The sequence below is a fragment of the Ursus arctos genome, unplaced genomic scaffold, assembly GCF_023065955.2.
Source record: "Ursus arctos isolate Adak ecotype North America unplaced genomic scaffold, UrsArc2.0 scaffold_21, whole genome shotgun sequence".
Classification (NCBI taxonomy): domain Eukaryota; kingdom Metazoa; phylum Chordata; class Mammalia; order Carnivora; family Ursidae; genus Ursus; species Ursus arctos.
Window position 1 is genome coordinate 37,694,135 of NW_026622886.1, and position 21,820 is coordinate 37,715,954.

The 21,820-nt window shown below is 36.5% G+C and overlaps 2 protein-coding genes across 2 annotated transcripts in view; one reads left to right on the forward strand and one right to left on the reverse strand.

The window, feature by feature from the left end:
* Nucleotides 1-1,703: 1,703 nt before the first annotated feature.
* THAP2 (THAP domain containing 2) lies at nt 1,704-13,928 on the reverse strand. Its single transcript, XM_026500021.4, has 3 exons — nt 13,688-13,928; nt 7,279-7,474; nt 1,704-5,589 (listed from the first exon to the last, which is right to left on the reverse strand). Exons 1-3 carry the CDS (start codon nt 13,756-13,758, stop codon nt 5,200-5,202), a joined length of 657 nt encoding a protein of 218 aa, XP_026355806.1. The 5' UTR covers nt 13,759-13,928; the 3' UTR covers nt 1,704-5,199.
* A 444-nt stretch (nt 13,929-14,372) lies between these two features.
* ZFC3H1 (zinc finger C3H1-type containing) overlaps nt 14,373-21,820 on the forward strand; it is a 50,518-nt gene continuing 43,070 nt past the window's right edge. Inside the window, exons 1-2 of the mRNA XM_026500020.4 lie at nt 14,373-15,237; nt 20,091-20,507. Coding sequence (XP_026355805.1) covers nt 14,640-15,237; nt 20,091-20,507 — 1,015 coding nt within the window. The 5' untranslated portion in view covers nt 14,373-14,639. The remainder of the gene's footprint in view (nt 15,238-20,090; nt 20,508-21,820) is intronic.

The following is a 21,820-nucleotide window of genomic DNA, read 5'->3' on the forward strand; positions in this document are numbered from 1 at the left end:
ACAATGTAAGAAGAGGAGGCAAATGAGTTTCAGATATAGTACCCAAATGTGTTTTAACCCAGAGTACTTTTTATTTGAAAAGTAGTTTGTTTTTTTTGCACTACTGAGTACTTTTTAAAAACACAATTTTAAATTTAAGTAACATGCCAAGACAACATCCTTTTCTTTGGTAAGACATCTAATTAATTGTGAAGTAGGATTAAATAGTAGTGTCCATCTTATTTGACTACATGTATATATGGTCTTCCTGCAGAAATTATGTACTCACTTTATTTTTGTCTCACTCTGTTCAGTACAGGTAGATAACTGAATTACCTCAGCAAGCTGACTGGCCAATATCAGTCACACCAGATAATTGGGTCGAGTTAATGTCACTTTAGTATGTTAAGGGAAATGTCATAGAAAGAGGCACTGTCAGAGCTAAGACATGAAAGATGACAAAGTTTGTTAAGTGACCAAGCTAAGGCAAGGGCACTTTGTAGTTGGTTAAGGAGAGCACGAAAATAGGAAGTCCAAGAGAATGGAGAAGAGTTAGAGATAAGGTTTAAAATATTATATCTAAACAAGCCAAAAGTTCACCTAGGAGATAGGCACATATCTGCTTTCTTTCCTTTTTTTTTTTTTTAAAGGATTTTATCCATTAATTTGAGAGAGAGAGAGGGCACTTGAGCAAGCACGAGTTGGGGATAGGGGCAGAAGGAGAGAGAGAAGCAGACTCTCCACTGAGCAGGGAGTCCAATCTGGGGGTCAATTCTAGGACCGAGATCACCACCAGAGCTGAAGGCAGTTGCTTAACCGACAGAGCCACCCAGGCACCCTACGTATCTTTCTTGATATTAAACTCAAAAGTTTTTCTTTTTTAACTTTTGGAGCACAAATGTTAAAAGCCTAAGCAACAATCTGAAGACTAATTTCTTATACTACATTCAACTCATTCTAAAGGACATTAAGAAGACAGTAGGGAGCAGGAATAAACAAATGGAATATGTCCTTCCAGAAGTCTTGAGGACAGGGACCTTGTCTGTCCAGTTCATCCTGGTTTGTTCAGTGACTTTTAGTGAATATTAATATGGTATTTTTTGAAATAAAGTGTCAAATAAAAAATGAATTTAAAAAATCACATCTTATTTTGTTATTAAAATCATGCTTTGGTAATCATATTTGCAAATAAATCTTTGTGTGAGCCTCTAATTGTTGTCAGGATAGAATTTTTATAGCCCTTTATATATCTGGTTTAGATTACATAACCAGTATAAAACAGTGCAGTGGCACCTGGGTGGCTCAGTTAGTCATCCAGCTCTTGATTTCAGTTCAGGTCATGATCTGGGGGTCCTCTGCACTCAGCGTGTTGGGCTCTGTGCTCACTGTGTTGTCTTGGCCCTCTCACTCTGCTCCTCACCCTGCCACCCTGGCTCATGCTCTTGCGCGCGCTCTCTCAAATAAATAAATAAATAAATAAAATCTTAAAGAACCACCCCCCCAAAACACAGTGCAAATAAACTGTAATGTATGCTTAGATATAACCTGAGCAATGAAAATAAAAATAATTCCTCTTCTAGGCTTTACATATCTTTCTTTTTTTACAGTTTGCCTCAATTTAGGGTCAAGGACTTCTACGGAAGTATCTTAGGGAGTCCGTGTAGGGGAAAGACTACTGCAGGGATATTCATGTACATTTTGTAAAATAATAGTCATGACAGTAATTTCCTTGTAAAAAAGGTTTTAATAACATACTCAGAATACAATATGTAATTGTTTAATATACATTATAAAACCATTAATTGTAGAAAGTTTCCAACTGTCTAAAACCTACAGAATCCCATATTCTGGCATAAAGATGAACTATTTTCTCTATTATAACAAAATTAAAATTTACCCGTATTCTAACATTCAGAAATGAGATAAAATACCAACATTACAAAGTCGACCTAGAAAAAATCTACAGTGACGTCACAGATTATCTTAACTATACACATATATAAAATTTTAGTTTTTTGAGACACAGGACTTGTCCTACTTTAATAACATGATTTATATGTTGTATAGGGGGTTATAATGTGGAAGGCAGAGCAGAAGATTTGAAGGCTGAAGACCAATGTTCAATCTAGGATTGAACTTCCTAGACTGCTGGCATTTCTATCCTTTGTGCCAGCTGGTACATATTAAACATCTAAATAAATAAATAAGCATTAGGAAGGATTTCTTCATCCGTAAGCTGGAGATAATGCCACCCACCACACAGGATATTTGTAAAGAGCAAGAGATCAAAATGGATGCCACAGTGCTTTGTTAACCTTAAGACTCTGAGCTAAATTATTTGTAAATATCTGTTAGTAGAGTTTGTTATTTTATAAAAATATCAAATATCAAATAAACTTGAGTTCTTGGCTTTGAAACAATAGTTTATTTAGTTGTTTTCCTGTTAACCAAGATACCATTAACAACGAATTCGTTCAGTGTTCACTTTCAAGGGGAAAAATGTCTTACAACTCATTGATTTAAAGAATACTGTATATAATCCAGGTCAATTCTGATGTCCTTCTGTCTCCTTTGGTAAGTCATAAGAATAAATCTTGTTTTCTTTCAAGAGGAGTTTTTTGGAAAAAGGTCTAAAGTTTATATGCTTATTAATTCCCAATTCAACAGCATTTACCAAAGCACCTCACGTAGATTTCTTTTATAGCATTTATCATATTGTATTACAAATATTTTTTTCTCTCAGGAGACTTTTGAGGAACTTAGGGCAGAGAATCATGTCATCTTTGTATCAAGTCATTAGCCTTTGGCTGGTTCTTCATAGAGGTTAGTGCCTAGCAGGCATAGAATGAGTAACATAGAATGAACAGAAGATATATGTTGGGTCCATTCTCTATGAAAGGGTTTTAAGGTAGACAGATGTATGTATGTTAATGAAACAATTTGATGCAGGGAGAATTTTGAGCATTTATCAGGACAGTAACATGAAAATGACATCGAGAAAACACCAAAAAAAAATACTTTAAAATTACTGAGTGGTAGTTTATTCAGTAGTCTCAAATAATAATGAATGAAGTCTAGTTAACTTTGCCAAAAGCTTGTATTTTATACTTTCGTGATTTTTAAAATGTTATATTAAGATATCAAGATACTATGGTAGATGGGAACTAGCCTGCATTAATTAGTATTTTGTTTTATATTGCGGAGGAGTGATGAACCACGTGAGAGTTTATACTTGTTTAGGTGATTATTTGCCCAGCTTATTTTAAGGTATAAAGCTATGGTCAGTAAGTGAAGAGATATTTGAAACCATATTAGAAAAAAAACACGGAATGACAATTTCCAGGAGCTATGTCCAATATTTAAGATAAAATGACTAATAAGGTTTATAATATTCACAAAAGATTTTCATAAATACTTGTTTTAAGTGCCTCATGATAAGCAACACAGACTTTTCTTACCTTTGCCTTTGTGAAATCTAGTTGCTTGGGAGGCATTCCTTATTAAAAGAAAGGGTGTTAATACTGTAAAAAGACTATTGCTGGCATCCAAGCAAGTGTCACCAAAAACAAAACAAAACACAACCCAAACCCTCCCCTCCCCAAATTTCTTTATAAAATAAAATAGCCATTACGTTAAAGGAAAAATTTATAACAATTATGGTTAGGTATATGCATGCTACTTTCATATGGTAATGTCAGAAGCTTGAACTAAGATTAAATAGCTTGATTACACATTAATAAACTTAATGCGATTTGCCCAAAGCTGTTTGAAGGAAAGGATTCTTACTAAAATTAAAAATTTATCTGGGGAAATAAGGTGAACTCTTTAATTAGTTCAAGTGGCAACTATCATAGTTCTTATTTTCTATTTTGTAAAATAGTTAGCATTTTCATAGCTTTATCAGACATATGTATTTTTATAGAATTTCATTTCCCTTATGCAGTACAGTTGCTCTATTTGACTTGCTAAAAAAGGAGATAAAAGCAAGCTGATATGTACAATAAATTGATTCCATTTGAAGTTATAAGTTGTGAAGACAGAATATGGTAGGTACTTTTCTGTAATTAAATCCTAATGTGGGCTTATGGGGGGAAAAAAGCTTACGAGTTTTGGTTATCAACATATATGGGGGGAGGGGAGGTATTCCTAACATGGAACTTTGTATCACATTGCCTAATTAATAATGCATCAATTTTGGAATTGAAAATGTAATATTTTTATTATGAGAAAAAAGTAGTATAAATTTATCTTTTTAACGAAGGTAAAAGCTGGATCACAATGTCTACATTATTTCACAACATATAACTGGCTCCCAGTTTTTCTAGTCTGAGGTACTTCAGGCCTTACCTTGCTTGGATGACTCAAAAGTACTTCACATTCAAAATATTATTTTCAAAATATTTTATAATCTATTTTAAAAGCTAGTATTTTCATGAAGGAGGCCACTTTTGTCACTTTTGTTGGTGAGCAGATATAGAAAGTTTAAATAACAGAACTTGCCATGTACCTCAGATTTTGTTCCTATAAAATTTCCAAATCACAGTGCCAATAATAATTCAATTAATACAAAACCCAGCAGTTTTAAAGTCATATTTAGTGTTGGCTAATTCTTATTTAGAATCCTATTTAGAATGTAATATCCCAACACTGCTACAGGAAAAAAATTTTTTTTTTTTGAAGATTTTATTTATTTATTCGACAGAGATAGAGACAGCCAGCGAGAGAGGGAACACAAGCAGGGGGAGTGGGAGAGGAAGAAGCAGGCTCCCCGCGGAGGAGCCTGATGTGGGGCTCGATCCCATAACGCCGGGATCACGCCCTGAGCCGAAGGCAGACGCTTAACCGCTGTGCCACCCAGGCGCCCCAGGAAAAAATTTTTTTTTTTCTAATAGAAATTAAACATATTGTCATAGACAGTTCTTTAAAAGTAGTTTTAAAAGACAAAAACACAGAACACCTTTCAAACACACAATTTCCTAGCAAAAATTTTAAGTACATAATTCTCATGTAAGGCACTTCCATTCTTTTTCAAATATAAGTTTCATAGAAATTTCCATTTTTTAAATAATAAGTCTTTATAAATTATACAGTAATACTGTTACTTCAAGTAATACTTTAGTAAATACCCAATTTTGGCATAATTTCCTTAAATATTTTTACCTTTGACTAGAATGAAGGATGGGCATCAAGTTCTTTGTGGGCTAATCTTAAAGGAATGTTTTATACAATTGGTAATGTTTTATCTTGTTGATCAGGTTCAAGAATCTTGAAATCCTCCAAAGGAAGCCTGCGTAAGGCAGTTGGTAAAATGTGTTCTGATGTGCCCTTAGGTAATATGTTATTTGCTTCCAGATTCTTCACCAAGCACGTGGCTTTGATCCATCTTCGTGTTGCTCTGCGTTCTTTTTGTAAGCAAGTTTTCATTTTCTTTCTTAAGCTTGCTATTTCTTTTTCCAGTTTAATTATCCTCTTTTTTGCCTCCATAGGATTCCTAAAAGCATAACTGTGTTCAAGTAGTACTTGCTGACTACTAATGTTTGATTTTAAATTAGATGGTCCTGTCGGGGTACAGTTGTTGTTTTTCTTCAAAAGATGCCTTGACTTGAGTTTCTAAGCCAAATAAAATTAGAGGGTTGAACATAAATTATGGAATGTCACAAATAAGTAAATTTTGCCCAGTTTTGTATAAAAGTAATTAAACAGCTCTTTTAAAAACTGATTTTAAAAGTTTGATAGGAAACATCAGCTGCCCATCTCATGTAATCGTGGATTCAAGTTTCTCAACTTGTTGAATTAGCCCCAGCCACCTTATTTCGTTTTGTCTTTTCTCTCCAGAGGGATACAAACATCGTCTGAAAATAGACAATGGACTTACAAGGTCTCTTTCAAGTTATCGAGTATGATTTTAGAGAGACTTTAAAAATCTTTTGCAATTCTCACGAAGGCCAATTTAAGGTATTCAGACATTTGGTTTATCTCTGATACTGATTTAATCTCTTTTTAGGTAAACGTTATTCTTTCAATTTGGTAATATTTCAAACTTGAGGTTCTACTTAATAAAAAATTATTCCCAAGTATCAATAAGATTTACTTATTAAAAGTTCAGTTACATCTCCCATTCAAGGATTTAAAATCTGGCCAGGAACTTTATATCTAAATCTGAAGACCCTGAGGACTACCCCCCACCCCACTTAATCTATTTTATTTAATTAGTCATCAAGTTCAATTAATTCTACCTCCTAAATATTGTCTATCATAAATCCTTTCCTCTCCATCATTCTTGATCAGGCCTGTATTGTATCTGGCTTGAATATACTAAAAAATTCTTTAATGATGTCCACCTCATTCTGAACCTCACTAATTCATATCCTGCCACAGAATAATTTTTCTAACAGATTTGATGTTCTGTAATTGGCTAACTTCCTCTTTGCCTCATTATCTAAAGACAAAAAATCTTTACATAGCACACTTAAAATTTAGGATCTCACCCCATTCTGCCATTCACCATCTTGATTTATACTCCCACAATATTAAATCAGTTCCCAGATTATGTCATAACCTCATAAGTTTCTTTCTTTTATTGATTCAACAAACATTTATTAAAAACACAGGAATTCATTTGTGGACAAATACATTTTCCTCTCTGATCAGATTTTTCCCAACTAGATAAAATACTGTTTTAATACATTCATCATGTACTTTCTCTCCTTCCTTTTACGCATCACTTGTTAACATTTGATTATTTTCTACTTACCCCTCAACCGACTGGCTTTTGTTCTCCTCATGTTATCGTAATTGTCCTGTGCAAGGTTAAGAACCCTCTCCTAAGTTACAAACTCCAGCTTAAATGCCTGAGCTCTGTGAAGTTTTCTGTGATGCCTTCCTCTGAACTTATATTCTTTGGTGTAACTCTGGTATTCTTTGTGTGTGCTGTTCTTAAAGTTCTTCTCACACATTTTGAATGTTACCTTAAAATCAAGAGCAGAATGATGCTAGAGGTTTCATTACTCATGATTTTTCAGTTTTACCATTGGTTCAATTATTGATAATAACCGGAAGTAATGTGAAATTCCAACATAGTAAAATCAGTTTGGACTGGGAAAAGCATACTGGAGTGAGGAGACCTGAGCTCTAATTGTAGCCTGTACCTTTACTGCACAAGAGGAAGTTTTGTGACTTTCTTGAGCCATATCATTATGTATGAATTTTGATATATTCTGAATTGTTCTAATTTGTAAACAAAAAAGAATGGGTACCAAAAATGGTAAAAATGGGTAAAAGAAAAGTAATGTTACCTACCATAGACTTTAAATGGGTACAAAAATCAAAAATGGTTGGAACAGCATCCATTTTAAGTCGTCGAGTTTGTCCTGTTAAGTCAAAACAGGAGGCTTCAAAGTGCTTGGAACAAAGAAAAGTGTGTTTTCCTGGCACAAAATTTTTGCGCCTAAGCAAGCGAACCCATTCTTTTCTTCTTTTAGGATCCAAAGGAAACCTTTAAAAAAAAAGGGGGGGGGCGGAAAGGCAACTCATATTCCAACAATCACATTCTGGCTGCACCTTAATGGTTAAAAGAAATTTTAAAAGATGATGATTTAAAGTGTCTTTCATCCACATACAAAATTTTAATATCCAGACACTGGAACAAAAACCAATTCATGCTATTTTTTATAAGTTGCAAAAAAATTAATGAAAAATTGAATTGGGTGCTTTTATTTTTCAGGATTTTAAAGAGACCTTTCTTCCCAACCTAGTTCTTAACATGGGCATTAAAAATAAACAAGACTATACTGATCTAGGTCAAGGTTACGTAGAACCATTATAAGCATGAGTAATTAACAATGCTATGATCTGCTGATGTATGTACATGGTCAAGACAAATCAAATATCTGCAGATTAAATTTTATCAAGGAAAGCCTAGACAGATTCTGGTTTTCCTTCCTCTGTGTTCCTTCACTGTGACACTTAACACATTCTTTTGTAATTTTTCCATCTTAATAAATTTCCAGTGAAATAAAAGTAGATTGTAAGTTTCTTGAGGACAGGGATCATTATATCATCTATTTATCTTTAACACTTAGCACAGTGCCTTGCAAACAGTAGGGGCTCAACAAATATTTGCTTAATTGATATGAAACAATATATAAATTAACAATTCACTGTATTAATTCCATGTAAACTGTATATATTTTTTAAAAATGAACTCTTAAGCTATGTAGTATAGTAGAAAGCATAATTATTACAAAAAGTAAAATGCTGCTGACAAGCCCAGCAGGAATGTTATTCCTTTCATATTTATTTCAAATACAAAATATACTGATATGTACCAGTATATATCTGTTAAGGAAGAGAAAAATATAAGGGACTGACCCAAAATTCTAGTGGTAAGTATGCTGACTTGAAAACAGAACTAACTCATGTTTAAAAAGAACCATTAAGGGGCGCCTGGGTGGCACAGCGGTTAAGCGTCTGCCTTCGGCTCAGGGCGTGATCCTGGCGCTTTGGGATCGAGCCCCACATCAGGCTCTTCCGCTATGAGCCTGCTTCTTCCTCTCCCACTCCCCCTGCTTGTGTTCCCTCTCTCGCTGGCTGTCTCTATCTCTGTCGAATAAATAAATAAAAAAAATAAAAAACAAAAAGAACCATTAAAATCATGTTAAAAGATCATGTAGCTCAGAAACCCCCAAGTGAAGCTTTACTAGGTAACAACGCTTTGACTAGATCAGATATAGTAGGTTTGCCCAGATTACCAGCAGGGAGGGGCACAAATAAAAAACCAGATTAACTGGTAAGCACCCTCCCATCTCCTATTCCTATCACACCACATAAACATACCATAATCTGAAAATATTAACATTTGTATGTCACTCTACAGTTTGTGTTTTCATATATGTAAGTTTTTTCTATCTCATTAGAAACCTCTGATAGAGGACTTACCTACTCTGCCTAGCCCTTACCTGTTAATAATAATGCATTCTCATTTCAAAGATCTCTGTTGTAATATTTAATGGTTTGAAAATGTTTCCTGTGGCCTAAACTAGAAGCCAAACTTTAGTTTACAAGCACATTTCTTGTTTGGGCCTCAATAAAGATGCAGAACAAGTAAGTATCATTGTATTATCATTGCTGTAAGAATTTTCAGTAATTTTCAGATATATGAAGACTGTCAGATATTGTCTTTCAACCTTTTAATATTTTTTAGCTCTTTGTAGAAAACTATTTTTTTCTTTGCAGAAACTTTTATTTTTAAAATTTATTTTTATTTTTTAATTTTTTAAATTAACATATAATGGACTATTTGTTTCAGGGTACGGGTCTGTGATTCATCAGTCTTATACAATACCCAGAGCTCACCACAACACATACCCTCCCCAATGTCCATCGAAAACTATTTTTTTTAAAACAGGCTCCATGCCCAACATGGGGCTTGAACTCAAGACCCCGAGATCAAGAATCGCATGCTCTACCAATCCAGGTGTCCCTAGCTCTTTTTAAAACTAGCTCCCTAATCATGAAACCAATACCTAACTGACCTTGAGCCAATTTTCCTTCCTTATTTTAAGATTCAATTTAGGAATCCCATATTCCTAAGGAAATTTTTCAAGGACTGGGCTAGATATTCCTATATCATATAGAATATCATTATATTCTAATTGTTTACTTTTCTATTTCTACCCCTAGATTCTAAGTTTCTCCTGGTTAGGAGATATGTTTTTCACTACTTTATCCTGTGAAGTAAGTGCTCAATGAACTTTCTCAGTGAATCAATGAATGAGCAAACTAATAGGATTAGTTTGGCAATATTGATGTTCAAGTTACCTGTGTTGAAATAGAATAAAAATAATCAACTATTTTACATGTGACTTTAGACAATGCTTTTATACAGCATTAACCTTAATTATGTTTTTCATGAGTTTGGATTTTTCTCAGCATGTTCAAAGGGTGGGAGATGCGGCCCATAAGCTGAATTTAAGTAATAATAAATCCTCTTGTAAATATTAAAAAATTAACATGGTGGTAAGTGATGGATATATTCTTGTCTACCAATAATATAACCAAGCTTTCAGAAACATTAGATGTTTTGGAAAATCAGTGTTTTAAATAATGCTATTTTGCTCGAGTCTTTATTAATAGCTGAATGCCTTTTATATTCTAAGACTGTCCTAGGCGCTGAAGACATAGTGGTAAACAAAACTGACCTACCTTTATGGTATCTACTTTTTATGTGAGGATATATTGTAATTAGAAGGGTAGAGAATCAAATGGCTTGACGTAGTAAAAACAGTGGCTGAGAACATTGTCTCTGGAGTCAAATGAAGGTGCCAATCCGGGTTCCTTCAATGTAATACCTGAGTGATGTTAGGCAAATTGTTTAGCTTTTTTAGGCTTCAGTTTTGTCATTTATACAGTGGAGTAATAATGGTACCTAGTATGGTTCCAGGGATTAAACGAGATGATGTGAGTAAATAATTTCCCCACTGCACAGTACACAGTAAATACTAAATAAATACTATTTATTAATATAAAAGTAATTACAGGTACCATGAGTGTTATAAAAGGGTAAGTATAGGGTGACCAGGAACCATAAAACAGCAAGAGCTAATCTATCAGGAGGTTTTAGGAGAGTAGGAATTAGATAGAGAAGGTAGGGTGGGAGTAGTGAAGAGTGTTAAGTATCTTGGGGAGAGGAAGAGTGTTATGACACGAAATGATGCTGGAGGGCCTTCTAAATTAGAGTAATTTTGAACTTATTCAAAATGGCATTGGCAGGCCATTAAAAGGCCTAATTTAGAGAGCTGATTATTAACATAAAATGTTTTAACTAGCTGTTAAAGACAGCCATTATTAAAAATTATGTACATCTGCAATTAAATGAAGAACAAAGGTTATAAATACTGAAACCCATCATTTCTTAATTACTTTACTATTGTCTATATTCTTAAAATTATTTATGTCTGTTCTGTGTTGTATAAATGCTATAGAAAATAGAAAAGTGTGGTACTGCACATTTCTTCCCAACTCTATGATTAGTGATGTCATACTGGTAACTTGAAACCAGCACGGCAGAGTATTTATATCATGGAAATTGGGCAAACAGGACAAATCGGTGCTTTCCCCTTTTCCTGGAGATCCTGTTGTTAAACCTTTAGCAACACACTATTGATTATAGAAGAGAGGTTAGGAGTGCCTGAATGGAAGCAGTGAACCAGTTAAGAGGCTGTTGTAATAATCCAATCAAGAGCGAATAGGGAAGAAGTCAAGGGAGGATGACCTCCCAATTTTGGGATGGATGGTGTATTCATTTACTGAGAAAGGGAATACAGGAGGTGGTAAGAGAAAGTTCATAAATATAGTTTTAGTATGTTGAACCTGAGCAACTGAAGAGAGACAAGGGACATACTGAGACACCAAGGAGTCAACTGAAAGCACAGGAACAGCTGAAATCATTTTAAGAGTGGTAAGACCTAGGTTAGAGAAAGGAAGAGGCTGGCAGAGAAAACTGAAGATAGATGAGAGAAGATGAAAATCACAAAATTAGTGTCAATTCAAAAGTTGAGAGTATTTCAAGGAAGAAATAAAGACATGCCATGAAAAAGAAATATAAGAGTAATAACTCATCAGAGCAAGAGCAGTTTCCAGTTTCAGAAGATTATTGGGGGACTTAGACTGGAATGGGAGATAAAAAAAAAAAAGGAGACAATGAGTTTAGGGAACATATGTTGTACACAGGAATAAAGAAGTCTAACAACTTCCTAGGAAAGAAATAGTCAAATTTTGTATTTATGAAATAGGAATGTAATTTATTATAATGTTAAGATCTAAATTTCCATGAAAAGGTTAATTTCATAGGAGGCAAACAGTCAAGTATGCATGTTACTGTATCACTGTGTATCTCTTAAACATTCAAGATTACTGGTGCCTTTGACTCCCTCATCTTCCACATCAAATTACCCAATACAGTAGTTTCTACTCAAACATTTCTTTAATCTGTTCACTTCTTTCCATCTGTCAGTATCACTCTAGGTTACTGGTGGACTCTTGTTTTACTACAGGTTCCTGTTTTTTCCCTACAAACTCTTACTCTTCTCATCTAGTGCTGGTTGTGCCAGCAATGAAGTACATTGTTTAGCTCAGCTGACACTGTAGAAGAATTTCCCTGTGAAAGAAATAGTAGGTAAATTAATATTGTGTAATAAGCTCATTTCTCATCAAATTCACTTTAACACCTTAACTCTCCACACTGCAGCCATGCAGTTCTTTTAAAAACCTTCATGTCTTCTCAAATACTCATTGGATAAAAGAGAAAATCTGCAAAGTAGCATACGGGACTAAATCCACGTCATCCTTTGGTATCATTTGAAATTTCACATCCTTTGAGAAATGTTCTTTGACTTTAAAAGGCTAAGTTAGGAATCCCTGAGTGTCTCTTCTGTGGTACTTAACCATGATTATTTGTGTCTTTCTTTCTCACTACCTACTCAATTCAAGGAGTAGAAGAATTTTCTGAGGGTGGGAGTTGGGGGACGCCTCGTGGCTCAGTCAGTTAAGCCCAGGACTCTTGATTTTGCCTGAGTTCATGATCTCAGGGCGGTGAGATCCAACACCGAGTGGCGCTCCCGACTTGGCGGGGAGTCTGCTCAGTCGTCTTCTCCCTCTGCCCCTCCCCCGCTCACGCGTGCTCTCGCTCTCAAATAAATACACCTTAAAAAAAAAAAAAAAAGAATTTTCTGGATTGCTAGCACAATATCAGGGAAATAAGAACCCTGTACACATCTGATGGATGAATGAATGAAGCACTACATTTCCATGAAATATCTGAAAAACAAACATCACAAGGATTTTTTTTAAAGAAGCTGTTTTTAATAAGGGATCATTTAATCATAATTAGGTAAGGAAAGGGTCAAGGATATAATTTTCCACATTCTAAGATCGTACTAAGTTGTGAGATATATAAAATCAGAACTATTTGCACATAACTTTTTTTCAATGCTTCTTTTCTTCAGGCACATGGCAGTCACTTGCACAGAAGGTAAACATTTACCGAGTACTTACTGTATTTCATGCAGTGTTCAAAATGTTTTCAAGAGTTCTGATTTGACAGAACTGAAGACTTTTTGATTGATCGCTCTTCCAGCAAACGGAGGAAAAACAAAACCTAAGTTCTTTTTATTACTTTATTCTAGTAAGAATAGAAAGCTTATCTTTTGCACTTTCATTAACATCTCTTAATTCCATGGTATCAATGATGACCTAATTCCTCCGCAGTAACTGTATGTGACTATTAGAAATCTAAATGCTTCCCATGTCAATTTAGCTCGTGAGACTTTCCTAATTTTGATGGAAGCACAGCAGGCTTTTAAGGTGATTGCTGACCTGAACAGGAAGGCTTCGCTTCCTTTTAAGGCATCATTCAGGTCAAGACTCAGTCCAACATAAAAAAAAAAAAAATTAAGATATTCTTTTACTTTTTCTTTAAGGAGTAACCACCATACAGAACTTGGGTTTCTTTTAGTGAGTTAACCTTCCCCAAAGAAGAAAAAAAATTGGACAGATTTGAGAAACGCACACAAAGGGCAGAAATGATGCTTCCCTACTAGCTAGGTAGTGAAGTCACTAGAATTAGTAGAATCCTCTTGTTCCTTCCACACAAGCGACACCCGATCTAGGAGCTCCCGTTTTCGTCACCCCCACTCCCTGCCCAGGTTACCTGTGGAAGCTGATGTTAATGTGCTTGTTGTAGGTAGTAGCACAGCCCGCCGCGGCGCAATTGGTCGGCATTTCCCTTTCCCCCTCATTCGGCGCTGTGTTAAGACTGTTCTGAGGCGCTGGCTGCTACGCTTCCTTCGGCAAAAGCTAGGCAAGCGAATCAGGGGACAGGCCACCGAGAGGAGTCGTAGAAGCGGAGTGGAAAAAAGTGTGTGTGTATGGGGGGCTGGGGGTGGGGGTGTCAACCTTCCCCGTCTCTTTATTAATATGGCGGACTTGAGCCAGCAAAGCAGACAGTCCTGGAGCTCCGGTCGCCTACGTTTACCTTCACCAACATGGCGGACACAAACCGCTCCCTCCCGGCCCCCAAAAGGGAGTGGGACTACTGCGTCTCTTTGGAAGCGGTCCTCGGAGCAATTAAAAAGGTGTCTCTCCCCCTCCCCCCATCACTATGAAACTCTCTTGCGGCCAAGATTAAGAACGTGCCCGCCCACCCCGCCACGCACCCAGATATCCCAATCCGGAGTCCGGGTTGGGTGTGAGATAGAGGTTGGAAGGATAAACCCGCGAACAGAGGAAAGAAAGACTACAAGTCCCACTGAGAATCGCGTTGTCCTAATTATTATCGCGTGAACTGGGCGCCTTGTTTCCTGCGTGCCGCAGGAAGTGACGTCACGGGCAGAGCCACTTCCAGAGTCCCTTTCTCGCGAGGCGGAAGAGCCCCGATCGCGGAGGAGCAAGGGGGCGCTAGGGAAGGGAACTGGGTTGCGACGGTCCGGCGAGAAAGAGCTGGGGTGCGGGGAAGTTGGGGAGCAAAGCCCGCTAGGTGTCCAAGTAGGGTAAGGCCGCACCGACCGGGTCCGTTAGAAAAAAAGGGAACCGAGGAGGAAGGCAATTGTCGGGCGGATCCCCGGACGGAGGGCTAAGGTTGTGTGGAAGGCACTGCTCCCGGGATGGCGACCGCAGATATCCCGGCCCCGGCCTCCAGTGGCCTCTCGCCCAAGGAAGAAGGGGAGCTAGAAGATGGGGAAATCAGCGACGACGATAACAACAGCCAGATACGAAGCCGGAGCAGCAGCAGCAGCAGCGGCGGCGGGCTGTTGCCGTATCCGCGGCGCAGGCCTCCTCACCCGGCCCGGGGCGGTGGATCTGGCGGAGGCGGTGGCTCCTCCTCGTCGTCGTCCTCTTCTCAGCAGCAGTTGAGGAATTTCTCACGCTCGCGGCACGCGTCGGAGCGGGGCCACCTCAGGGGACACAGCAGCTACCGACCCAAAGAGCCGTTCCGGTCTCACCCGCCCTCCGTGCGGATGCCTTCGAGCTCACTGTCCGAAAGCAGCCCCCGGCCGTCCTTTTGGGAACGGAGCCACATCGCCTTGGACCGTTTCCGCTTTCGAGGCAGGCCTTACCGGGGTGGAAGTCGCTGGAGTCGGGGGCGAGGAGGGGGTGAGCGAGGAGGCAAGCCGGGGGGCAGACCTCCTCTGGGAGGAGGAGCAGGATCCGGATTCAGCAGCAGTCAGAGCTGGCGAGAGCCCTCTCCACCTCGGAAGAGTTGTATCCTTAACGTGGCGGTCCGCCCTGGGTGTGTCACTTAGTAAAGTTCCCTTTAGCGTCATTATTAGGTCTATGAGATGAGTAACTTTTCTGAACCATCAGAACCGCTTATTTGTCACTGTGTCAATATACTTAAAGTAGGTTGTTCTTTGGTAGTCCCCATGTGTCACACTATGTAGTCCTGTTTCTTAAGGTTGCTTTATTGGGTATATTGCTTTTTAACCTTAACGTATTATGGATTGGGGCCAAGTTAGTGAAATCAGATTTGTAATAGTACAACAGAAATCAGGTTTCATTAGCATTTACATTCTCTGGTACAAGAACTTTGTTTTTATATGAGGTTGACTTAGATTGTAAGAGGGAGAAAAAAGTCATAAACAATTTGGGGAATACTGTTGCTTACACAGTATTGAACTTTGGACATTGAAAATTGCGAAGTTCCATTCTGCATAATGCTATAGTTTTTATTAGTGATTCTGCTTTTACCTTTCCTGATTTATTTTTACACGTGCTGCCTTTTAAAGTGGGGGTGGAGGGAAAGACCCGTATCTTTACCAAGTCTATTAATTTAGAGGTTTTAAATTCATACAACTTTCTGTAAAACTTTACCTCCTTCTCTATTTCTTATGTTCAGTTCTTGGACATTTTATAACTCAGTGCCGACAAATGTAGGTTAGAGAGAGAAAAATTAACAGTATTTTAATTTTAATATATTGAAAGCCATGGGGTGTATGGGAGAGTGGAGATTATGGGGAGGTTGAAAAGGAAAATAGCAAAATACCTGATTTTTGTTCCCTCTGATCCCATTATCTGTAACGTTCTTAAGTTTACTTAAGATTTATACTGGGTAGTCAGTCATCTGAAGCTTTGCTAGTTTATGATGGGTTTGTAGACCTAGGTCTTATGATAACTGCATAAAAATCATTTACTAAGTACAATTATTACTGGTTGTAATTTCTATGGTATAATGATTTTTTAACATATATGAAACTTAAATGTAATATTTGTTTGGAAGACACTCAACATTATTTTTATAGAATACTTAGGATCAAATGGTCTTTCCCAGATGTTGGCATATAAAGGGGCAAGAAATGTAAGTTTAGGTACAAAGTAGCAGCTTCTGGTGCTAGTGCCCTGAAAAAATTTAATTCTGCAACCAAAAATTGGGTTAGGAGCACCTAGGATTGTTCCAACAAAAATCATGTGGGGATTTGGCTTTTTAAAAGACAAGGATGTTCTTTAAAAAAAACCAAACAAACCTGTGCCCAAGAAATTTTTTTTAACGAAGGATTTGTTAGTTGTTGATTCTGAATCTAAAAACAGGCTGCTTCAGAACATGTGTATTTTTTTAAGAATATAAGAGAGGAAACAGAATTTGTGTTGGAGAGACAGATGTGAATAAGTACAGTTTAATGTAAAAAGTTCGTATTGAGGTATGTAAAGAGTACTGTGGGAGCAGAGTTTTTTCTTCATTTAATCCGTATTAGAGAAGGTGATGATGAGGGGACTTGTCCAGCTCCTGCCTTTGCCTTCTTTCTGTCCATTCATTCAATACCAATTTGGCCTTTGCCATATATACCTTTATTAATTGTTAAGCTTATATGTTTCTATTAATAAACAGGCATCTGATGTGAAAAAGGTACAGAAATATAACCAGTCTGACTTCTGTAGTAACTTATCAGAAATGAGCTGTCTTGCTGTTTTTCGTTTTTTCACAGATGCTGCACTTAAAAGGATGCTTGTTTTGATCCTCTGCTCATTGTTTTCCTCATGAAGTATCATTAATCCATCCTAGAGGTGGTATTCTTTGTTAGAATTTGTGAAGGAAGACATAGTTTTCAGCTACTCTTATATAATGTGAGCACACAAAATTTGTAATACAAAATTTTAATTCAGATTCCTTTAAACCAAGACTGTATTCAGGCTTTTTCACATATCCACTGTGCATTTATAAAAATGATATTTTTATTTTATAAATAATTACATTAAGAAAAAATAAGGGTTATGGGGCACCTAGCTGGCTCAGTCCGTAGAGCATGTGACTCTTGATCTTGGGGCTGTGAATTCGAGCCTCATGTTGGGGGTAGAGTTTCCAAAAAAAAAAAAAAAGGAAGGAAGAAAAATAAGGGATATACTGTGGCTCATTGCCATAATCTAGAAGTGAGGTAGCATGAGTACAAGTGTGGGGGTTTTTTTTTTTCTTTTTTGACTTACTTTTCTGTAGTGATTAAGGTATGCTAGGTGCAGCTTTAAAGAAAAAATGAATCCGATTCCAGTGTGGCACTTAGTTTCATTCTCATTCATTTAAAATTTTTCTTAGTGATAGACACTTTGTCAGTCCCTCTTAGCGTATATTTCCTTTGGTTAACTACTGTTTTAAACTTTCTAATCTGATGAGAGCTAACATAATTAGGCCAGTGTCTCTCATCAGTAGACAGTCATTTCATTTTCATCTGCAGTTGAAAAGCAGTTCTTTTTTTAAACCAGATTTCAGTTAGAAATTGCATCTTAACTAGTTTAAAATTAAATTGTTTAAGTGTTGGTTTCATCCTAGTTGTCCTATATTAGACAGAAGTAGGAGATTTCATTTAGCCTTGACATAGTTTAGTTACAGTTGTAACTCAATTGTTTTTCCTCATTTTACTGTCTTTTTTGTTACTGTATTGAATCTTTTCCCTCTACAGATCTCTCCAAGATCTTCAGTTTTATTTTTTCTAATCACTATGGTTGTGCCTTTGGATGGCTCCATTGAAAAGTGAGCTGTGGATGAGGATAATTATAGAATTTGTGTACAAAGAGTATATAATCGGGAGGGGGGGAGCAAGTAATGTCCTAGCTTTACATAGGAGGTTCATTTGAATTTTGGATTGGGGTCAGTTTGAAGAACATAAAAACCTAAATACAAAGCTATGCATAAATTGTGATGAACAGGGGAAATGTGAGATTGGAAAGGAAGTACAGGTCAAATCATGAAGGCATTATATGCCATTGTAAGTATTTTGGACTCTATTCTTAATGAGATTTAAACAAGGGGACAGATCTGATCAGATTTGTCTTCTAGATAGATTAGTCCAGCAGCAGAATAGGGGATGGCTTGTGGAAGATAAAACCCTGAATATCTATCAAGAGGCCAAACTTCTCTCTTACCTTACGTAAATGTAAACATACGGGAGTGCATTAGAATGTTCAAAAGGAAAAGCGAAAGAGGCTAGATAGAGCTCACTGGAGAACACCATTATTGCAGGAGTTAGAAAGGAGTCATGAAATGACTAAAAGGAAAAAAAAAAAGGTAGGGAAATCAGGAGAGTGGAGTTAGAAAAGCCAAGAGAGAAGTGGTTTGCAGTGTCCAAAACTGCAGAGAAGTCAGGTGAAGAATACTTTGAAAACATGGTGGATAAACTCAGCCAGCAGAAGCCAGATTCTGTTTGGTTGAAGAGTAAGACAGGTTATGAGAAACTATTACTGTTTGAGGAAACTTGTCTCTGAAGAGCTTAGATTACAGAACCAAAGATTTACTAAAACAGTTTTGTTGCAGAATTGTTAAGATTTTCAATTGTAATGCTGGTTTAGTTTCTAAAATAACTGGTGGTTAAAAAAAAAATTGGTGATTCCCATTCTTGTATTGGTCATTAGGGAAATTTTAAAATATCTGGTGGTTGATTGTACTGGAAGTTGTTAAACAGAGGAACCATCTTAAGGGAACTGTGATGTTAAATCCTAGCCAGTTTAAATGATCCATAAATGACATATTATTAAGACCACATAAAGTACTTGTCTTTAAATCTTGTTAATCTCTAGGCTAGAGAAGTGAGGTGTAACAGTTTTTACCTGTGTGAATTATTTTGAGTAAAAATTATAGTTAGGAATTTTGTAGCCACTTCCAAGGAAAAAGTTATGTTCTATGTATCACTATGATAGAGAAGAAAAAAAATTTTGGGTAAAGTTATCTTTATCTTCAGAGACCGATTAGTTTATAAGATACATTTTGAATACCATGGAAGGGTTTTTTTTTTTTTTAATAATGTAATTCCCTCATTGTCTTAGTTGTGCGTATGTTGGATATTAATATACTTGAGCTTTAAGATTGTTATGTATTAGGTTTTTAAGAAACTAGTTTTAACTATTAGTTGTCAGTGTTCTTTTTTTATTTTTTATTTATTATTATTATTTTTTAAAGATTTTATTTATTTATTTAACACAGATAGAGACAGCCAGCGAGAGAGGGAACACAAGCAGGGGGAGTGGGAGAGGAAGAAGCAGGCTCACAGCGGAGGAGCCTGATGTGGGGCTCGATCCCACAACACTGGGATCACGCCCTGAGCTGAAGGCAGACGCTTAACCGCTGTGCCACCTAGGCACCCCAGTGTTCTTTTTTTAATCTCCTTTTTTTTAAAAATTTGAGACCTGAGAAGAAACTAATTGAAAAGAAGAAATGTTTCTTCCTGATTATCCGAAGTGTAAATTATCCATATCTGTGACAAACCATTCTGTTTCTCCTCTCTTCCTTTAGGAAGGAATCTTTAACAGACAGCTTATTATGGGCTTTTCTGATACTGCAGAAGGAATGCTGTCATAACCTAAGGAGGTGGAATACCTGTAGGTACTGTGGGTAATAACTGACACCAGTGATTTTCTAAGTGGACTGTTTTATATGGTTACTTCTTAAATACGAAATATGGGCACATTATGAAATTGGGCATTAGCACATATGTTAAATGTAATTTAGTAATTAAAAATACTAACTCACCTTTTTTGAAAAACAAAAAGGGAGACAATTCATCTATAACGTTAATGTGTTTTTGTTAAATTTACTGGAAAATTTTGGAAATTGGTTTCCTTAATATGCTGTTCAGCCAAAAGTTTTGGAAGATCTCCATCAAGAAAACAAAATTATTCATCAAAAAGTGAAAACTGTGGGGAAGAAACTTTTGAAGACTTACTTTTGAAGTATAAGCAAATACAGTTGGAACTAGAATGCATCAATAAAGATGAAAAACTAGCTTTGAGTAGCAAAGAAGAGAATGTGCAGGAAGATCCTAAAACATTGAACTTTGAGGACCAAACAAGCACTGATAATGTCAGTATTACTAAGGACCCAACTAAAGAAGTAGCTCCTGAGGAGAAAACACAGGTCAAAACTTTTCAGGCATTTGAATTAAAACCACTCAGGCAAAAATTGACTTTACCAGGGGATAAGAACCGGTTGAAAAAAGTTAAAGATGGAACAAAACAGCTTTCCCTGAAATCTGACACTACTGAACCTAGTCAAGGTAATGTAATTAAAAATTTCAATTAGTTCTAAGATTCTTCTCTCTCTGTAGGGTAACTAGTTATTTTGGTAGTGTGCTTCATTGAAATGATTTTAGTACTTTGTGAATTACTTTTGCAGTTTGCATATAGACAGTCATATTTTTCAGTAATGATAGGTTTAGTTTCATTCTGATCTTTCTATTCTGGCCTTCTAATACAATTTTTAACGTAAGTGTATCAGTGGACCTTTGTTTCCTAACTTACAGGAATGCTTTGGATATTTACTTTTAACACGATGTTGGGTTTTTTTGGAGGTATCCTTTATTGGGTAAAAAGCTTCACCCCCCCCCCCCCCCCCGTTCCTTGTTTGAGATTTTCAGCATGAATGGATGTTGAAGTTTATCACATCTATTTTCTTTATTATTGAGAAAAACATATTATTTTTCTCTTTTAATTTATTAGTGTAATCGATTATATTAGTTAATTTTGTAGTGTTAAACCACCCTGGTATATTTGGGTTAAATCCAGATCATGATATGTTATTTTTGTACATCATGGATTTGATTTGTTAAATTTTTTCTTTTTCTCTTTTTATGAAGGTATAATTTATATGCAGTAAAATTTACCCTTTTTAGTGTATAGTTACATTTTGACAAATGCAGGCAGTTGGGTAACCATTGCCAGGCACCACAATTAAGATAAAGAACAGTTTTGTCAACTCTCACAGATTCTCCCATGCCCCTTTGCAATGAGTTCCTTCCTCCCCCAGCTGTCAGCCCACCAGGTGACTACTGACTTTTCTTTCCCTGTGGTTTTGCCTTTTCCAAAATGTCATATAAATGGAATCATGCAGTATATTGCCTTTGGATTCTAGCTTCTTTAACTTAGCATAGTGTATTTGAGATTCATCCATGTGGTTGTACGTATCACTAGTTCATTCTGATTGCTGAATGTGCCATTGTATAGTTATGTACAGTTTGTTTATCCATTTCCATTTGAGGGATATTTGGGTTCTTCAAGTTTGGGGCAATTATAAAGTCTTCATAAATGAAGGTTTGCTAATGTTTTATTTAGCATTTTTCATCTGGGTTTATAGCCTTTAATTTTTCCCCCCTTTTCCTTGCCAAGTTCTAGTATGAGGTTATCATATGCTCAAAATGAGTTGGGGAGTGGTTTCTTCTTTATTCTTGGGATTAAATTAAGATTAGAATTGTTCCTGGGATATTTGGTAGGTCTTTTTGGTAGAAGTGTCTGGGCCTGGATGGAATTTTTTCTGGAAAGGTTTTACACTGTTGACTGTTCATGCTTTCTGTTTCTGGTTAAGGCAGTTTAG

Bases quoted from the DNA above. Each gene is read 5' to 3' on its own strand.
- THAP2 (XM_026500021.4), bottom strand. From the start codon at position 13,758: ATGCCGACCAATTGCGCCGCGGCGGGCTGTGCTACTACCTACAACAAG. The intron at 7,475-13,687 runs GTAACCTGGGCA...TTTTTTTTAAAG, and splicing joins ATTAACATCAGCTTCCACAG to GTTTCCTTTGGATCCTAAAA. The intron at 5,590-7,278 runs GTAGGTAACATT...TATTTGGCTTAG, and splicing joins GTACCCATTTAAAGTCTATG to AAACTCAAGTCAAGGCATCT.